Raw genomic sequence first — 21,478 nt, 5'->3', positions numbered from 1 at the left:
ATCCTGATGTAGAGTTCTATCACCAAGATCATGAGTGAGGCTTAATTTTACTTAGAAATGAGTGACAGTCTGCTCTGGGAAGCTGCTCCCCTGCCAGCCTGGGAAGTGGGAGAGAGGACCCCACTACAGCCACCCCGGGCCTGAGGAGGGTGAAGAACCCTAAGAGGACCAGAAGTGAGGCTGGAAGGGCTGAACTATGGCCTGGGAGCTGTACGGGGGCTGAAGTGAAGAGGATGGGGGCTGATGAGGTGGGGAGGCTGTACTGATGGTGGGTTCTGGGCAGATGGGGTGAGTGCTGGGATGATGAACTGAGGTTGGTGGGGCAGGGGGCCTGAACTGATGGGGTGATGATGATGGAGGCTAGGGAACTGAACTTAGAGGGGGCTGGATTAATTGCTGGGCAGGAGAGTGGCAGATGTGGGGGTGAGAGCTCCTGCAAACAGGGGCCAAAATCACCTTATCCAGTACATGTGGGAGAGTGGGCAACACTAATTGTCACATGCACACACCCTGGGGATGGACAGGGGGAGTTCAAAAATCCAGAGACTAACCTAAAAAACCCAATATCATCTTTTTTTATTTTAAATCTCTTTTTATTTTTTGGGCCAATCTGATGATTTTTGGTAGTCTGACTTGTGATTTTTCATCTCTTGAAGTTGGTAATACTGAGTCAAGCACTGTGTGTCCTAAGCTGGGCTCCCAACAAAAGAGTTTTGGGTACTGATAATATGCAGAACAGGACCTACTATGTGTCTAACTGACATGAGTTACTCATTACCAGAAATAGGGCAGGTTCTGTATTGCGGACTGACCAGATCCTTAATGTTCTGTCTTCTGATGCAGAAACTAACCACCTCTTGTCATGACTCCAGCCAACAGAGTTAATTGCACCATCATGACCTAACAAAAATAATAATGGAAATATCAGAAAATCTATTTCTCACATTCATCCAGAGATAACATATTGATTGGATATAATTATTCAGTATTTTAAAAATAGTTTTTAGATATAGGCTTCAAAGAGTTTGATTTCAATCAGTAAACATCAATCCTTGCTGATTTTTCTCTCCACCTAAAAACAGATGAAAAATGTCTTTCATTAATAATCCAAATTCACGTTAAAAAAGTATTGTAACAATTTTTTTACTTTTCCATTTTATACAACTGGCGCACATTTTGCTGCCAATGCTATGAGGGAATTAGCGAGAAAATAATATAAAATAATACATGTTTTATTCCTGATTTTATTACATAGTTGATTTTTACATGGTCATTTTTATTTACTCAAAATTTGAACTAGTATCTGAATATTTTTAAATTCCTGCAATATCAATGTCAATTAACGCTAAAGAAGTACTTCTATGTAAAAACCACTGTCCATCAAACCTAATGAAAAAATAAAAATGAAATCCTTTCAAGCCTCTATATACGTTAGCAACAATGGGGCATTTGGAGATCTTTACTTGTGAGATAATGATAAACTAAGCAGAGCAGAGTTTTCGCCTACAGCAAGTCTTGGTTATTGTACCAGTTTGATGATTTATCTTTTAAAGACTACAGACTTCTTTTGCATTTAAAATAAAATACCATTAGGATTTTCAAAAAGCTCATAAAGGTAATTTGTCTTGGAACATAAAATACTTTCTGAAGTTTGATTCAATTTGTTCCATAAGATCAACAGCAGTTTTATTTGTCTCACTGAAAATCAGGTTTACAATTTTAGCTCTTGATATTAGGTACATTTGTAGAAAATCCTCTGGCCACATAAATATGCATGTGAAGCCAGGTCATATGAAGTAATTGTTTTGGTATGGGTGAGTCAACACATTGTCATATTGTGCAAGGGTTGATTTAAAAAAAAATAAAAATAGATTTGCTTCAGACATTGGGTCTTCACTGTGATGTGTCTAAAGAGAAAAATGCAAATAAGAACATAAGAAAGGCCGTACTGGGTCAGACCAAAGGTCCATCTAGCCCAGTATCTGTCTACCGACAGTGGCCAATGCCAGGTGCCCCAGAGGGAGTGAATCTAACAGGCAATGATCAAGTGATCTCTCTCCTGCCATCCATCTCCATCCTCTGACGAACAGAGGCTAGGGACACCATTTTTACCCATTCTGGCTAATAGCCATTTATGGACTTAGCCACCATGAATTTATCCAGTCCCCTTTTAAACATTGTTATAGTCCTAGCCTTCACAACCTCCTCAGGTAAGGAGTTCCACAAGTTGACTGTGCGCTGCGTGAAGAAGAACTTCCTTTTATTTGTTTTAAACCTGCTGCCTATTAATTTCATTTGGTGAATGAGAAACACTGAATTGCCTGTAAATATACTATTGCCAATATATAATTAATCTTGCAGAATATGTTGCTAAAATAAGAGACTGTACAGTTTGTTTGCTTAAAATCAACCCGTTCAGATAGGTAATTTAGCAGTGGATCAGACTAATATTAGTCAAATTGTAGCACAAAACTTCCCCAGAAAACAGAACTGCAATGAACCTTTTTAATGTCAGGCTTCCAAAGTCAGAGAATGCTATTCTCTGATTAATCAGCCTCTATGACCACTTACCCTTAGGACTCACCCCTATCTCCAGCAAAAGGTTGAACACCACCAAACGTACAGTACTGAAACCAGAGTATAAGTAGTATGGTTGATTCCCTTTCCTGAACCTTTGCAGTTCCACTAGGACCTGTAAGAGTTTTGCTGATGAAAGGTCCCAGCCTAAAAAGAACTCTAACTCTTCGAGGGTGATACTTCCATTGTCATTTACGGTCTTCGGGCTCTGAATCAGGATCTCTTTTACAAAGTTATCCAAATAATGGAAAGCTTAGAAGCAAAGGGCCTCCATTTTCAAAATGTTGTGAACCTCATTGTTTGGATGCTTAATATAAGGTGTTTGGAACCTGATTATCAGAGGTGCTGAGTGTCAAAAATTCCAGCTGAAGTCAACAGGGCTGTTAGGAGGACAGTTGAAAGGAGTAGGTCAAGAAGGCACAGTATCTGTGACCTGGAGGAGTGTGGCATTGGAAGATGGTTGTAAAATGGTTTAGGCACCCTTGCATTTGCCTCAGCCATCTGAAGTGCTACCAGATACTTTGTCAGACAAGGTTTGATTCTACCACCACCACCACCACCACCAAGATCAACAATTACAAAAGAACTTCCCTCACCTACAGATTACGGTAGTCCTAAATCTAACTTTGTGAAGTCAACAGAAAGGAGACTTGAGTTTTACCTTCAAGGAAATTTCTTTACTAAAGCATATAGGCAATACTACATCAAAGAAAAGAACCATGAATAGTTAGGTATATGTATCATATTTTAATGGAATTTGACCTGAAGGCAAAATATCCATTTAAATACTATTAAATGGTTTCCAGATTCCAACTCTGAGAAGATGTAGGCCTTACCATGGTACAATTTTATATTTTTATTGCTAGCAATTTGTTATTGTAACCACAAGGAAATAAGTGGCTTCCACTGTAGACACAGTCCTACAGCAGCTGCTAACTATTAAGAAAATATTTCATAAAAGAGATAGTTATTGATTGCAGATCGTAGTTTACAAGAGCTATAACCCCTCATCAACAAACAGTTTATGGAAGAAGCAGCCTTTTTAGTTTGGTTTGAGGCTGTTAAAATAAGAGTGAGCTACTATGAAGACAGCAGTTCAAAATTCAGACACACTATACAGAAATCGATTAGTTAATTGATCATTTCTAATTTAGAATATATTTGTCCTGCTAATAACTGCATACAATTCAAAGAAAAATGTTACGTAAAAGCCAATTATCATGTTTTGTTAATCTTATTTCCCTATAAGAAATGTGTTGAATTTCAGTTGACATTTAAAGTTCCTATGCTGCCCCCTCGTGCACATTTTTATAATTCAGTCAACTGCAGTTCTTCCTGGAACAGATCTTTACATTACTTTAATCACCTTGTGGTGTTGTACTGTTGTAGCATGTAACAAGAGAAAACTGTAGTTAAGGTTTTCAATGATAAAGTGTATCAATATAAACTGGTTTATAAATTATAGTATTTAGATTGTAAACTTTTCAGGTCAGGGACTCATAACATCTTCACCTATCAACTGCCTAATACTGTATATCTTGAGTTTTGTTTGCTTTATTATTTGTATAATAAATCAACACAATAATTAAGGTAGAGAAGACACTTCCATTTTATGTCCATATCACAGTGCAACAACTTCCATACCCAAACCAATCATACCCCTTCAGGTAAAATTTCAAAGCCAGTACTTATTCTCAGAACAAAGGAGGGGTTTTATATTGTTTAGTTTTTAAAATTTTGTAAAGTTCTATTCAGGTACTTGAGTTATCTGTGTAAAAAGTAAAAAATACAGTAAACCACGACTCCCATTTCCCAAAAATGGCAGGGCACATGAGAAACCTTAGGAAAATCTGAGGTTTGGAAAACTGCAGGAGCTATCCAGGACACTTACATTTTCTGCAATTTAGGTCCCTGAACCCCAGAGCACAGTAAAGAAGAGGACAACTGGCTTCAAAAGAGTCTTCATTCAGGGCTCCCCAATCCTGAGGCACATTGAATAGCATGATAGCTGGCTTTGTAGAGTGATTGGCTTCAAAAGAGCCATGCTACCTGTAACCCTTTTAAAGCTGACCAGCATACTCTTCGCCTTGCTCTAAATGCTGTGGCACCTATAGGTAAATTTGAATAGGAATGTAGTCCAACCACAGGAGATAAAAACAAGTTTAATTTGAACAAGGAGTTCCAGTTAACCAGATTTTGATATATAGGGGCTGTAATGCTCCTCCATAATGATGTAGTACAAAAAGGTGTTTTCGACCAGTCAAAAAATATGTCCAGATGCTTTCTTGGCACTCAAATAACTTAGCTGCTGCTGCTGCCGCCGCCGCCTTTTTTTTTTTTTAATTGAAGTTCAAACTTGCCATGAATTTGCATTCTCAATGAGAATTAGTGCCTATGACAAAAAAAGTTATAAACATTCATCTGATGCTCCAAATAGCAGCACAGTTGTTAGAAAGTAAGTAGGAAATCAATACAGGATTTCCTGATATTCTGAAATGTGCAGAAGGGAAGGGAGGAAAAAAAAAAAAAACCAACACCACAGATCTGGTGCTATACAGTTGAAATGTTTAATTATTTATTATTATTTATATTTCAGTAGCACATAGATGCTCTAAGCAGGGATTCAGGCCCTATTTTACTAGAGGCTTTATAAACGTATTTAAGAGATCATCCCAGCACAAAAGGCATTCACAGTCTAGATTAATGATAAAAAGCTGAAGTAAATAACACAGATAGGCATATGCCACAGGATAAACAATAACAAGCACATTTTTGGGTAGACTAACTATGCCCACAGTGTAGTTTGCCATCTGCCTAGCTATTATCAAATAGCAATGTTCTGAATGCATCTTAAGAAAGGATTTGAAGATAGATAAGATTTGCAAATCTTTTCAGTGTGTGTCATATATAAAGGCTGGAAAGGGATAAAGAGAAAAAATATTTGTGTAAGAAGTAAACTGGCAGGTGGTGAAGGCTGAGAACATTGATGGGGCAAAGACAGCTGTAACAATACAATAAGGTAATAGACTACATCATCTTAAAAGCGAGGACAAGAAACATCAGATACAAATGCCTTCTGTTAGAAACAACACCCCCTCCTATCAAAGCTTATTTTTTAATGAAAATTCTGGCACAACTGTAATTATGGTGCTAGCACCATTCCACTACAAACATACATATGCCTTTGAGAAGGCTTTTAAATTAGCATGAAGAGGGATTATTCGGTGTACACTAGATTAGAGGTTACGGCTGCAATCTAGACTTAAAGAACATATCTATTTGGTCTTTTGCTTTATAGACAATGCTTGTTTTTAAGAAAGAGGGGAGCATACTATTAAAAAAATCCTATTCCATAGTTTTTAGCATAACTGCATGGTATCTAATGTTTTATTGGAAAGGAAAAACCCTTTAAATTAAAAAAAAAATCACAAAAACAGAAATATGTAAGTGAAAACTTAATGACTTTCTAACACTGATTCACTGCTACCTGACATCACTCTGGAGAGTAAATCTCTTGGCGTTGTCAACAGCTTTTGCTACTTGGGTTCTATGATCAGTAGGAATCTTGACCTTCAGACTGAATTGACTAACAGAATTGGAATAGCTTCCATGAGATACTTGTGCAAGATCCTGAAAATAAAGTGGGAAGACAAAATACCAAACACAGAAATGCTAGAGCATGCAGGACTGACACTTACAGTAAACAACAGTAGAACCTCAGAGTTACAGACACCTCCAGAATGGAGATTGTCCGTAACTCTGAAATCTCCATAACTCCAAACAAGACGTTATGGACTTTAGCAACTGGAGGGGGGGCAGCCACAGAGAGAGAGGGGGTCAGGGCTTCTGACCCTCAGGAGCACCAGGGCTCAGGGCTTTAGAGCTGGGGGGAGTGCTGAGGCTTCAGCCTCACCGCTCCGTTCCCAGCTTCTGCCCCAGGGGGGTGCCAGGACTCGGGTCACCCCATGTTTCCACTCCCACTTTCAGCCAGGGGAGGCGGGCATGCTGGGACTCAGGGCTTTAGCTATGGGGGGAGTGCTGGGGCTGAAACTGGCACCCCCTGCAGGGAAGAAGCCTGGAATGAGGCTGCGGGCTGAAGCCCCAAGTCCTGGCGCCCCCCCACAAGGCTGAAACCAGAAACGGAGCCGCGGGGCTGAAGCCGGTGACCAGTAAGTCCAGAACTCTGGTGCTTGTATCTTTGAGGTTCTATTGTACTAACAAGAGGAGGAGGTTCCAATGATTTGGTCATGTCAGGAGAATGGGAGGAGACTGTATCCCCAAGAATATTTTTTACAAAAAGAGATTCAAGACAGCTCTAGAAAGCAGGGCTGCCCCTTTATGGCAGTACCAAAATGTGTGCAAAAGTGATATGAAGTTGTTCAACATCAATGTAGAAAGCTGGGAGGAGCATGCAGAATCCTGTCCAATCTGGAGGGAATATCTGGCACTGGGTGCAGCTCAACATGAAGCGGCTTTGATCCAGAGGATGGAAGCAAAGTGAGAAAGAAGAACACAGTGTACTGTAATCTTGGACTCCAACTTAGACAAGACATGGATCTGTGAAATTTGTAACAAACAGTATCGCTCTAGAATAGGGTTTGTCAGCCATAAGCTGACTCATAAGGAACCTGGCTAGACCTTTTATGGATACACCATGATCCAGAGGATCAAGCGTTGCCTATAATAAATAGAATTTGGAGAAGCTAGCAAAACATGCACAAAAATTAGCAAAGCACTACAAAAGTTTTTTCTCCTGCTGACAATAGCCCACCTTAATTGATTTGTCTCATTAGAGTTGGTATGGCAACCCCTATCTTTTCATGGTGTGTGTGTGTGTGTGTGTGTGTGTGTGTGTGTGTGTGTGTGTGTGTGTGTGTGTGTGTGTGTGTGTGTGTGTGTGTGTGTGTGATTCCTACTGTATTTTCCATTCCATGCATCTGATGAAGTGGGATTTAGTCCACGAAAGCTTATGCCCAAATAAATTTGTTAGTCTCCATGGTACCACGTGCCACAAGTACTCTTCATTCTTTTTGCTGATACAGACAAACACTGCTACCACTCTGAAACCTGTCATACATTTCTATTGTTTATCTTCACAGTGATCTGAGGAACTCTGGAAAAACACAAGCCAACTCAAGCCTGGAATAATATTAACCAGACATACAAGTTTACTATATCTTCACTCAGAAGTAGTAGATTTTTTTTTAATTCTTCATATAGTGACAAGAATGGAATCTTTTAATTAATGTACAAGTTTATTTAAACTGAAAACGCACCACTCCATATAAACTATATTTACAAACAGTTTACCTGAAAAAACAGCTGGTGTTCCTGTCAGATTGGAATTGAATACCAGTAAAGATTTGTCAGCTAGGCCACAAGCTAACAGCTCTCCATCCCCTGTAAAAAGATTCCCTACAGATTTATGGGTTGTGAGGAGTGTGTGTCTAATATAATAGGGGTTTTTTTAAATCATAAATATATCAGAAAGAGGGAAAAACATGTTACAGCACATAATATATAATCAGCTTTCACCTAACTTGGTTACCATTTTCCCTTTCTACGGAAATCAGTTAAGATGTGTGGGGGGGGGGAGAATATCATTCATTACATGGCAGAATGTCACATATTGAAACAAAAAATCCTAAACAAAAGTTACAGAAATATTTAGCAGTCACATTTATCTACTTCCTGATTTATAAAAATTACTATGTATCTATGTATAAATGTCACATCCCCCTTTCTAGGGTACCAGAATAAAAAATAAACATTCTTATGAGAGCACCAAGACTCCTTTGTCGGTATTCTGATAACTTCTGAAGCAAATGGGCACAAGTCCACCCCACCATAGCTTTACAGCCTAATCCTGCAAATGTCACTAAGAAGTTCTGTGGCACTTCTCATCTGAGTAAAGTTATTCATGTGTACAAATGTTGGCAGGATCAAGCCTTTTAATGTTTTCCTGGATGTAGCGGGGCGGGATGGGAAAACTGGTTAACCCAAATAATATTTCTGAAAGAGCAAAGATGGTTTAGGGCTTAAAATGTGAAATCCCACTGTAAATTAGTATAAAAAAAGTTTGCAAACCAGAAACCAAAATAAATTAATGAATAAAAAAGGAAAGAGACATTCCTAGCTTGAGGTCAAATCCATGCTGTGATACACCTACCCCACCAGCTATGAAATCTAATCTTCCCAAAAGCATTCTCCTGTTAAATAGCAAATCGTTTTGACTACATATTCCTGGAGAAGGAATATCAACCAACCTTGCTAATAAGAGATAAATGGTGGGATTCAATCTGAATATAGATTCTGAATATTAATTAATTTGACAGTCTGAAGATCACTCCTTGAATGGCTTCTTTCATGTATTTGAATTAAATACTTTTTAGTTTCATATAAGATTTAATTAAGATTATTTATGTCTACCGATTTATAAAATTATTTAAATTATCCATGACAGGATCCACCAACCCTTAGACAAAATTCCTTTGCCCATCTATAAATTGTTTTAGCTATCTCTGATACACCAAGACAGGACTCTCTGCTGATTTGGGGAATAATATACTTTGGTTTTATCTTACGAGAAGAGTGTCCAAACCAAAGTGGGCCCACTCAAGGTGTAATCTCTGTTGAAAGCTCTCCACAGAGACATAGAGAAGAGATTGGTTATTTCAGCTGCATTCTTTATAGCTTGTGTTCTGCTTTGTTCAGTCTTTTTGATGTTTAATTTTCCTTTCTTTAATAAAATAGCCATAATTAATAACTGTGATTATTTTGCTTGTCTCTAATTGTGGTGTCCCCTCTTAGTCTAAAATAGTGGGAGACACATTCCTGAACTGTAAGAGATAAAATTATCAAGATCTGACTAACTCTATCTTGTTTCTCTAGACTATACATCTTTAGTAATCTTTGTGATAATTACTTGGTGCTCAACACCTTAAAACACCCCTTTTTACCCCAAACAGATGTCCAGTGAAGGTATTCATTTTAAAGGGATCCAGTTCCTTGATACCTGGAATTGGAAATGAACTTAGAGGAAGGCATCTCCCTAAAGAAGCTGAGCTAATGTCTCGTAGAGTGAGGAGACAACCTCCTTTCCCAACCCCTCAACCCTCATAGGAAGGAAGATCTGGGGTCCCAGCAAGAGGCTGATGGCAACCATCCGCCGGGTGCAGACAATTAAGGAAGGAAAAATGACCCAAACACTATACAAAGTATTACTAGACAGTTCCCAGATAAGTAAAGCTGATGCCTAAATAAACCACATCCCTTATTTTAATTCCTGGATGTCAGGGACAATAGTATATCTCAGTGGTCATACATACCTGAATACTGAATACAGCAAATAGAAGTTGGTTTATTAGCTACTGATATCTGTCTCTCAGATTTAGTTGGAGGAGAATTTTCCAATAGATATTCTTTATTTTTTCTTTAAAAAAAAAATTAAGGAAAACATAGTTAAATATCATAAGAACAGTACATTTTCACTTTACATGCTAAACATTTCTATTACAGTTAGAGTAAATTAAAAGTATAATTCATCGATACATGTTCCCTCTTTTTTAGATTCCCAGACAAAACTTGTGGTAAGAAAAAGTTGAGTCAGAATAGATATCAGTAACTTAAGGGTAAAAAACATAACTGGGATGTTTTAATTACCACAATAACCAAGCATTGAAACCCAGTACATTATGAGTTATTGTTAACTTAAAAAAATCCTAAATATGAAGTTGTGCAAATACACGAAGTATGCAGACAACCTAAATTCTGCCCTGTAGTCACAACAAGCAATAACTGTACAATTATGATTGATGCATATTAGTGCTTCTGGTTCCAAATTAAAATTATTTGGAATTTTTTTCTTCATATTTTCCCCTTATGGTGTCATTACAGGGAAGAATTAAGGTTCTTTGAGTGCCTTAACTGTGTATTCCATACATTGACATGTTTGGATTTCTTTTTAAAGTTAAGCTTAACTCTGAATTTCCTGGGTTTATAATGCTGGATTTTGGGGGTAATTATAGTATTTCTTATAGGTTTCAGAGTAGCAGCCGTGTTTCTTTCCCTTAAGATATTGATATTTATTCTCAGCCTTAACTCCATCATAACAGTTTTGTCTGGGAATTTTTTTTTGAAATATTAAAATTTGTATATATTAACAATAAACAAGAATCCTAAAGAGAATGCTACCAAGCAAGTACTTCTAATGATTTGAAGATATGCAATATCAACCCTAAATTAGATCATTTTATTTATTTTAACTTTTACAGTCAGATTCACTGGTATGCTATGAGTGCTTCACACTCCTCTAGAGCAGCCAAAGCATACTGACCAGTTAAGCTAGGTTTACAGCTGCTTGCTGCAGCTCCTGTAATATTACTGCCTTAGTACATAGCGGAGTCAAGACCACAGGGTCATGGGGATGGTAGCATGGGGTCAGGGAATCTTTAAAAAAAAAAGTTACAACTGGACCAACTGACCTGTCAAGGAGAGCTCTTTACATGCCATGATCTAAATCTCTCTCATACCCCTGACTCACCACAACTAATAGCACTGTAGAATGGAAATTGGCTGTAAAGGAAGGGTTATGATTGTTTGACTTACCTTTGCAGTCACAATGGTCCCAGTTAAGAGTGACATGAGCTGTTGATCTGCTGCTGTCTATGTTCATAACAATTGGATGCACAGTAATTTAACTGAATTACAACTTGATCTTTTCAAATATAGCCTGTCCACAAAACTTCCATAATTTTAACTATATGGGAAGTTTGAATACTCTGGTATTCCATTACTGAGTTCATTCAGAACACCTAGTATTAAATTTCTTAAAGAACCCATTTTTAAATCCATTTAACTCAAACTAATTAATGGATTTCCTTGTAAATTCTCAGAAAATCCATTCTGCATTCAAAAAACTATGTGATATAAGCAGGTGAAGATATGTTATTCTCCATACATAACTAGACTTGGCAGCATGATTATTTTGATGGATATTTATATTTTTAAGCATTTTTTTCAATTTTTAATTATTTAAATGTTCATAGTTACTGGAAATTACGGTGGGGTGGAATCAAACAATAGTTATTTAATGACAGCAGATGTTGAAACTCAAAAAATTAAATCTTCATAACAGTAACACAAATGGTCAACATCACATGTCAAAATATACAAAGTAAATATCCTTAAATCAAACTCCACTATGTTCTCGAGCAGCACTTTACTTACTTTGCCTATGTGTGAATTTTAATGATCATCAATTGAAATATTTTTACTCAGTTTGTATTTATTAACATCTGCCAATAAAAATCTAATCCTTCAAAGCCTATACATAAACAGAGGGTGAATCCGTACTTTTAATGCAAAACTCAGCTCAGCCTTAGCTAAACCACAGAGCCACAATAAGCATCTGCAGAATACTGTTCCCTGCCAAAGGTCAGAAAAACCACTGAAATAACACTTTAGGCCCTGGTCCTGCAATAAGATGTAGACATGCAGACACTTGCACCTGCACAAAATCTCAGAGGCACCCCTTGCAGATGCTGAAGTTCACCTTCATACATCCCACTGAAGAATCGGACTAACATCAGAAAGGAAGGTTACAAGTATGGTATCTGTTTGCATCAATGTCAATAATTTACCAGTCATTATGCAAAAGTTATCAGGAATTAGGACTCTCATATGCATATCTTTACATTATTCTGCTTGCCAATTAAAAAATAACCACTAATTCTTTCAAGATGAACCAGTATTTTCCAGTTTACAGACAGTATGATGGATGTGCTAGTTAAGTGTTATAATGGCAGCCTTGGTCAGGTAGCCTAATAATGAATTAATTCCAAGTTCAAGTCTTTTTTCAGATACCCACACCAAAAAAATAAAATCAGTTTGTTGTATTATTTCTTGCTGATAACAAAATTACATAGGACAGTGCCTTAAAATATGGTTCTACTCTGAAAAGTGAAGATGTAAAAACACTTTCTTACTCAACATATATATACTCTTGGTGGGTTGTATCTGCTTATTTCAGTCACAAATAAAAACTGTTTTGTTTTTACTCGTTAGTACCACAGAGTCAACAGAGTGGGAATTAGATACTATACTAGATTATACAAGTCTTTCTTAAAATCAATAGTACTATTCATCTAAATGCTTTCCAAAGTGATTAAGGAGTGCACCATCTAGCACTACGCTATTATACATTTCAGAAATGCTAATAAAAGAGAAAAGCTAAGAGCAACCACTACTGTCACACTTAATTTTTTGCTTTTGCAACATGCATAAGCCAGATCCCAGGGTGAATTTACAGGGCTGGCAGTTAGGATCAAATGGGTGTGGTACATCCATTTCACAACTCAGCATAAAACTGTCAACTCTTTAAGATCACACTGAGACCTGGATTGTGTATCATTGCCAGTGATGATGGTTCTACAGGTCAAATTCCACCCTAACTAAAATCTGTGCAGCTTCATTATAGTCAATGGGACTGCATATGTTTACGAGAGGGAAAAAGTTTTGATTTCAGTGGACTGACACAGGCGTAGAACTGGAGTACCATAGTGGTGAATCAGGCCAAATATATTTTCACTTGTAAACTGAACACATCTGAGCTACAATAAGCACAGAACCTCATGAAGCCATATTAAGTAACTTTTCAGACTGTAACTACACATTAAAAACATTTTATGGGAATATGGTTCCAAACACATTTAGCACCAATATGCTTTTTTAAGTTAAATGCATCATTTTAAAAATAGAACATAAATGTTATCTTTTGTACATAAAACTTACTTAAGATTAATGAATGTAACCTAAAATGTCTTTAGAGTACAACATTTAGCAGTTTTCCTGCTGTACATCAGAAAAAATGCATCTCATAGCAAACCTAAGAAGCATTTTAGTTCAAATCATATACCCAATTTAAAAATGTCCAATAGATGAGGTAGGCATCTACAAAATACCTTTTCAAGTAAAACATTTATTTATCATCATTTCAATATTTTTTTAATGAATCCACTGAATTACCTACCGTTTGCAACTGCTCTTCCACTCGGATATCTTGTTATTTTTCTTCAAGTTAGTCTTTGGAGAAAACATGGTCATTCTGCGAAGAAGAAAACAGGCTTTGCTATACCTATATAAAGGCACTTCTGAAACATTGTTCAGGAATAAGTGTTTTATTTAAAATAACAGTGATTCTCTTTTCTTCTTCATACACACAGTTGTTCCTTTAGTGACAGTGAGAAATATGTACACATAACAACAGAAGAATAGATCCCTGTAATCATCTTACTTTCTAGTTCACTCCCAAATATTGCTTGTAATAACACACTTGATGGGTGCTACACTTTGAAGAACATAAAGGCCTGAGATATCTACTTCTGAACAGCAGCCTTTTTACACAAGTAGTTGGTAGGATGTCACTGTACCAAGTGGATAGAGCTCATTCTACAAATTTGGAGATGACATGAAAAAGTTGCCAATAGGAGATGGAAGTTTCTAGCACATATGATTGTTCCCAGCCCCAATCAATCATCTCACAGAGCAACCATAAGCCCTCCTAGCCCAAATCAAACAATGTTACCCTTCTCTCCAAGTCTCTTTCAAGGACCCAAACTGGTGGCCCATACAATTGTAGCATAATTCCTCCTTCATCTTACCACAACTGTTCATATTTATGAATATCCACACAAATATTATACACTCACACACAATACACACATATTTACACACATGCACGCACATACGTAATTGGCTCTGGGATCTAAGAATCTTGCACATTTATGTACAACTTACACCCAGCGTGGATATAAATGTTTTGTGAGCTAACCTTAACACAAACCTTAACACTGAGTGACTTTTACTGGCCTAAATTCTACTCTCAGTTACATGCAGGCAACCTAACTTAGTCACTTATTTAACCTGGATGGTCACATTGTGACATGAGCACAAAAATCTTTATGGGGCTAAAACATGTCATGTTAGTTAAATTACTGCCCATACAGAAAAACTAGGGGGAAATGGTAGTTGTCATGAGTAGGTGCCAGTGAGTACAGATTCTAGTTGATGGTCAAAAGTGTCTGAGAAGGGCACACTTGTGCCCTGAAATATAAACAAGATAACCTTTAAGGTTAAAGGACTTGGCATCTGATGAAAATGGGGGAGAGAGAGAAAGAAGCCCTAATGACATCTCTAACCTACCTCCGTTTTTTACCCAAAGCAAGGGTTGCCCTAGGCATAAACTGATGCTATCACATGAAACAATCGGTGTTAGGCCTGATGGCTACCTCCCCTCCTACTATCTCCTCAATTGTGAAGCAGCAGCAGAGGAGTAGTTTAGCACTGGCAGGTTTTGCACTGGCTATTACTGAAGATAGCTGCAGACGAACTTGAACTGAGTTGTCCGAGTGCTACTGTGGGCAGCCTTAATGGGCTTCCTGCACTGTCAGGCACCACGGGGAAGTTGCTTCTGCAGTGCTACTGTAACCCACAAACCTCTTGGGTGTGGTGTCCCCTCTAGTGGCACCGAGATCCTTCGAGATTAATGAGTCTGCTACAGCCTTAGCTAAGAGCCAAGTGGCTTTTAGCTTATGCAGTAGAGGCTCATGCATTAAGCTTCAGAAGTCCCAGGTTCGATCCTACCTGCTGACGACTGGGATCTGTCAGTGTTACCCTACTACCACCACCTGGTGCTCCTCCCTCATTCCCTTTAAGCTGCCTCTCAGCTGTGTAGAGGAGTGGAAAAGATGTTGGTTCCCTTGGCAGAAGCAAAGAGAATTAGGGGAAGGAGAGAGAAAGATGGTAAGAGAGCAAGAACCATATACAAGAAAGAAAGGAAAGAAGGAATTATAGCACACTCTTTATTAAATAGACTTAACAGAGAAAAACAGAAACCAAAAGTACATGTTGAAGGAGAGAGAGAGAATGTCATCGAGTGGAAAAGAAGGAAAGAAGCAAGAGAAGTACAGCAGGGGTTAAAGTGCGCTGGTACAGTATACCGGTAAAAAGTGGCCGCTGGTACTGGCTCATACCCAACTGACTTTAAAGCAAGGGCCCTGCTTAAAGCACTTCCTCGGCAGCGCTTTAACGTTGATGCCTATTTTGTGCCCCCCCAGTTGCCCCCCTCCCCCGTCAGCGGCCCTGTCGGGTCCCTACCAGCAGGACTACCAATGGGGGGAGGGGGGGAGGGCAGCGGCCAGAGCCCTGGGCCCTTTAAATCGTCACTGGAGCCCTGGGCGGTGCGGGCCAGGGGATGCCAACTTCCCTCAGCCCCACCCCTTCTGCTCGAGGCCCCCAGACCAGTAAGTTTTCAGAGTTACTTTCACCCCTGAGTACGGCGAATGAAAGTTGCATGTGTCTATCCCTATTGATTAAATGAGGTATTATTAAGTATCAATAGATTGCTCATAAACTGTATTTAATTTCTAACACATCGTTAGCAGCCTATTTATCTGTATTTTGTACCATTATTTTATTTTCAATTCATCATTTATTCCACAGTTGCCAGAAGGTATTTCTATACAATAAAAAAGGAAACAAGGTACAGTAATATTACATCCATATAAAATATATTTAATAGCATTTCTACTCACTGTGGTGCTGTTGTGTAACCTGATGACTTAATTTTACTGTGGAAAACCAGTGACTGGTCTTTCATTGTGCTCTTCGTACCTGCATTAAAATAGCTTGAACTTTTAGTAGAGAATTTTCTTAAACATTACATTTCCATAATTCAAGTCAGAGGGAAATTATTTCTTTAAGATAATGGAACACTTGCTGTCTCCTTATATATAAATTGTTATACATTATCCAATTTTAAATATTTAGAATGATTATGGAAGATAGGTCAAATTAACTGTCTAGAATATCAGTAACTGGACAGTTGAGAAAATACAATTTATATTTCTGTTTACATATTGCTGTTTATGTGACAAATCAATAAAATAACAAATGCTAAAGATCAGATAAAAATTTTTATAAAATATTAGATTTAATATTTCACTTTCTACAGCATTCACTTGAAAGTGATCATAGGTATCTCTGATACCAGCTTCCATAAAAGCCTTCAATTGCAGGAAGATTTATAGTTTTGTAGCCCTGCGGCAAACCGCAGCCACTGGAAGCTGCGAGTGGCCGTACCTGCTTACGCTCAGGTAAACAAAGCATATCATGGCCCACCAGGGGCTTACCCTGAACAAGCCACAAACCAAGTTTGAGAATCACTGCCCTAGACAAGTAATATACAATCCCACAATAGTACATAAGGTTTGAATTTATAATACAATGGTCTCCAAAGCTATCTGAACTCAATAAGATCTCCCAAGGATACTGCAGAAATTGCCATATCTGTGGAGGTAGCTGCACCTCCTCTATACAACTGGGACAATGAGATGACAAAATTTTTCTTCGAGTATCTGAAAAACTTTAAGTAATGAGATGCTTTTACTTAAAAGCAGCCTGTCTCCCCCTCCTAGATGAAATTCATAGGTACAGGGCCAGTGCAAGGATGTTTCGTACCCTATGCGAAACTTCCACCTTGCGCCCTCCCTGCCCCACCCCCGCGGCAGCTCCCCCCTTCCGCCCTGAGGCGCCCCCCTTGTGGCAGCTCCCCACCCTCTGCCCTTAGGCACCCCACCCCACCCCAGCTCACCCCTGCTCCACCCACGAGCACGAGCACGCCGTGGCTGCTTCACTTCTCCCGCCTCCCAGGCTTGCGGAGCCAATCAGCTTAGGCACCACAAGCCTGGGAGGCGGGAGAAGTGAAGCAGCCATGACGTGCTCGGGGAGGAGGCGGGGCAGGGGTGAGCTGGGGAGGAGAGTTCCCCTGCGTGCCGCCCCCCTTACTTGCTGCAGGTGGCCCTCCCCACACTCCCCTGCCCCAACGCCCTCCGCCTAAATGCCGGTGGAGACCAGGGCGGCCGAAGATCCGGCCACTGTGGTCGCTGCCGAAGAAAATGGCGCCCCCCCAAATGCCAGCCCCCTAGGTGACCGCCTAGGTTGCCTAAATGGTTGCACCAGCCCTGCACAGGGAAGAATATTATCTGGCAGCAGGTTAATACACTGTTCGTGAGTCTTAGGGGGTTCATGTCACAAGGCAAATCAGTGATCTTTTGCTAGAAGTGTGAGGGCAAACCATACAAATTATGCCTTCATCTCTAGTCCCTCTTGAAGGATATACTGGACAGCCTGATATACTTTGCTTGGATGATGTTCTACAAAAGTCATAAGTTGCCAATGATTATGAACACAGACATAGCTGGATTCACTATCCTGACAGCATTATACAGCTCACACAAAGCACTCTTCGCAGAGAGCTATGGAGCTAACTGAAAGTAAGACATCAGTCTACTTTAAAGAATGCACATGAACCTGCTCCCACTAAAGTCAAAGGGAAATTATATACATAACAGCCTCCCTAAGCAGATGTCTTACATCTCCATTACAAATGCTATTGACTATTAGAAACTCTATAGACTACAAGTCTGAGCAATATATAATTATACAATGATGGGAGACAAAAGGCATCCCAATTTTGTCCTATGATGTTATGACAAGGTTCAACAAATACATCCCCCATACAATAGCAAACGGCTTAATCATACATGGGTTTTTTTGATGACCCAATTATCCAAAGACAGAATAGTTCTCCTTTCCACTGTTATCTCATCTGGTTGATTCATGTACTCTGTACTACTTTAGATATTTTTTTCTTCTGCATTTCTCATACACTAGTTCCAACAGCTATTTTTGCACCACTTTTCCTCCAGTTGAGAAGGAAGAGTGACTGGTTTCTTCTAACGCCTGTTCATGAACTGACATGGATTACACTCTTTAGGGTTACATCTGCCCCAGCTACACACACAGCTCCCAATTGAGTTAATGAGCACCATATGTGATGCTGGAAACAGAATTCGGCCTTTTAAGACACATATAACTTCTGCTCTAACTTCAAATGCCATTTCAGCAGTTACCTACTTTCTACAAACCTCTATTTAAAGAACTTTGGATCATGTGGTAACTCTAATTTTCAGCTCAGGAGCAGTTTAACAACACTGACACAGAACCAGTGATTTCACTATATCAGAAAATGTAGCCTATTTTAAACCTCCAGAATTGTTACCATGTTATATTTGTCAAAAATTCTTACTCTTACTGTATTAAACTGTAACTACATCGATGCAGAACACCAATAGCAGCGTAAATAGTATAATAAATTCAGAGAGTAACTATAAGAGATATACCACAAGCACTATTAATTAATTATAAAAATACTTCCAGTACAAAGCACAAGTTGTCCAAATATTTTATATAAACTTTGTTTCACGAGTCCTGTCATAAGCATCTTAAATACTTCATACAGGTATCAATGTGTTCTGGAATAATGGTTTGCCAGTTGCTGTAAAATGTTTCGGAGAGTGTATTAAGTGTTAACAGAATTATTTTTTTTAAATGATCAATTCCACAAAGGTCAAACTTACGTCAACCTCATCTGAACAATATTATTATACACTTTTAGTATGTCCTATTAATCAAAAGTGGGCGTTTGTTCTCTTGGATTGGAAGTTGTGTTATTAAAATAGAAGAATGCATCTGAACATGTGTTCCTTTGTAAGAAATGAATTTCATAATGTCTGCATGTTCAACTTCTGAGAATTACAGTAACTGACAATTATTGTGTACAAATTAAACATAAAATAAACTAACTGATTGTCATCTTAAATAGAAAAACATTCCAAAAGGGGACAAGCAGTAACACCTGAAGTACAAGAATAATGATTCTGTACAGTATATTAGAAGCAACAGCAAAAACTTAAAACAACAACTGGCAGAACAATTGAACAATTAGCCATATGACCAACTTTGTAAAACATGTATTTCAAACTAGAGTTCCAATAATGGAAGCTTTACTATATGATCATAAATTAATACTAAGTATGGGATATTTTATGTGGTCTGAGTCCTCATAAAGTTACTGTCTAAAAGGTCATTATAAATAGTAATATGATTACATTATTTTAAAATTGATAATTTCTATTAATATTTCTTTGCATAACTGACTCAATTTTAAAGACATTTGAACAGTATAGTGCATAAATATCATTTCCTTTTTAGTTGCCTATTTCATTACAGTTGTCTCTTGTGTGCTTCTATAAGAATAGAAGGTGACATTTTTGTGGTTGTGTATGTTCATTTCCCATGTGAATTTTTTTTTTCCAAAAGAGAAACTTTTACCAACATATTTCTGAACAATCACAGAAGTCAAGGCGTGGAAATTAAATCACTATAAAGCAGCTACTAACTAGCTACTATATTACAGTTTAAAATTTGCATAGAGCACCAATTCTGCTCTCAGTAAAATGTGTGGAGCCCACCCAAGTCAAGATTATTATATGGGTGTAACCAAATACAGGGGTACAACTGATGGCAGACTTACAGAAAACCATTTTGAAATACTTAAAACTATTTTTATAATGCGAAGTTAAATATTTTGTATATGTTGTCAACTCAAAAAAAAGATAGTGAGCCAAATTTAACCCTTTAAAGTGCATATGTGACTACAGCCAGCCAAAACTTGGGTATTTCAGTATTTATTAATATGCTTTCATTCTGATTTGGAATGCAAGCAACATTTCCCATTGAACCAGAGATTCTCAAAAACTTCATTTCATAAACACTATAGTGTTCCTGAAACAAAATGTGAAACTGACATTCCTGTCAATTTTATGACTGCCATTCACTGAATAGCAGCCATGAAAATGACAAGAATGTTGATTTCACTGAGCTGCTCCACAGCAGAAAGTCTGCTAGCCTTTGGTTCCCCAGCTGGAGCTCTAAGAGCTGCTAGGATTCCCACTTCAGACAGAGCTTTGGGGAATGAGAGGCATCCTGCAACATAGTGGGGAGCCTAGCAGCCCCAACAATCCTATGTTACATATGTTACTACGGGTATTGGAAGTAGACCAGTTGAAATCTTTACAATCAAGTAAGCTCTGCATTTGCATGGGGTTTGCTTTCATTAAAAATGTTGTCAAAAGACAACTCATTCAAGAGGAGGACCAGAAAACTGACCATAAATACATACAAATTTAAAGAAGACAATACTGAAAATTATAGTAAATCTCCTTGGAAAAAGAGCAAACTAACTAACTTGAATCACATGTGCAAACTGAAAAGGTGTGGTGCACTGAAAACTCTGTTAAATTGTAGACTCTCACTTCAAATTTCAAGGTGGGGTCCTCATCCTACTTGTAGACTAGACCACTCTGTAGGAAAGTGTACAAAACTAGACCCAAAAGCAGTCAATTTTGCAAGCAGACAACTAGAGTAGGTGAGGTGAGTTGTGCTCTCTGTTTTAGGAACCAGCCTGCTTTGTCTCTCTGTTCTTGGGATCTTGCAAGTTATCATTCCAAGGAATAAAATAGTGTTATGTTGCAATCTGCCAGCAACAGTATTTCATGTTTTTTATCTAACTCCTTGGTGTGAATGCCATGACACATAATCAAAGGTTCCACATTCACTACAGAAAGTTCTCAAAAGTTTAATTTTTTAAAGAACACCACTTATACTACATTTTAAGGAAGGAAAGTAGCACTAAATAAAGCATAGAATTGAAAATATAATGCAACTTACAAGTTGACAACGAAAATAATATATTGACTAGATATAGCACTAGTTAGCTATACGAGGTAATATTATGAAGAATTTGTATGTTGAGTGTTCACCTTAAGATTGGTTTACACTTACCAAGTTTTTTTTTATTGGTAGGTTTGCAGCTTTCCTTCTTGAAAGACTCAGTACACAATGGAGAATTTGGCAACAGAGAGCAACTAAAGATAAAAATCAACAAAATTGATTAGATACATGTGATATTGCACCCCATAATGCTTTATGGAAATATGCT

The 21,478-nt window shown here is 38.1% G+C and overlaps 1 protein-coding gene across 14 annotated transcripts in view; it reads right to left on the bottom strand.

Annotated features, from left to right (window-relative positions):
- WDR27 (WD repeat domain 27) overlaps positions 1 to 21,478 on the bottom strand; it is a 197,687-nt gene that overhangs the window by 130,619 nt on the left and 45,590 nt on the right. For all 14 annotated transcript variants that reach the window (XR_005595768.1, XR_005595769.1, XR_005595770.1 and 11 more), the window contains 6 exons: positions 21,322 to 21,404; positions 16,170 to 16,248; positions 13,607 to 13,681; positions 9,906 to 10,009; positions 7,888 to 7,977; positions 779 to 900 (listed from right to left, as the gene is read on the bottom strand). Coding sequence is in view for 11 of the 14 variants with exons in the window: in XM_039528789.1 (XP_039384723.1) it covers positions 779 to 900; positions 7,888 to 7,977; positions 9,906 to 10,009; positions 13,607 to 13,681; positions 16,170 to 16,248; positions 21,322 to 21,404 (553 nt within the window). In the remaining 3 variants the exon portion in view is untranslated. The remainder of the gene's footprint in view (positions 1 to 778; positions 901 to 7,887; positions 7,978 to 9,905; positions 10,010 to 13,606; positions 13,682 to 16,169; positions 16,249 to 21,321; positions 21,405 to 21,478) is intronic.

This window comes from Mauremys reevesii, linkage group 3 (genome assembly GCF_016161935.1).
Source record: "Mauremys reevesii isolate NIE-2019 linkage group 3, ASM1616193v1, whole genome shotgun sequence".
NCBI lineage: Eukaryota > Metazoa > Chordata > Testudines > Geoemydidae > Mauremys > Mauremys reevesii.
The sequence above is the reverse complement of the archived record's forward strand: the minus strand, read 5'-3'. Positions and strand labels throughout refer to the sequence as shown.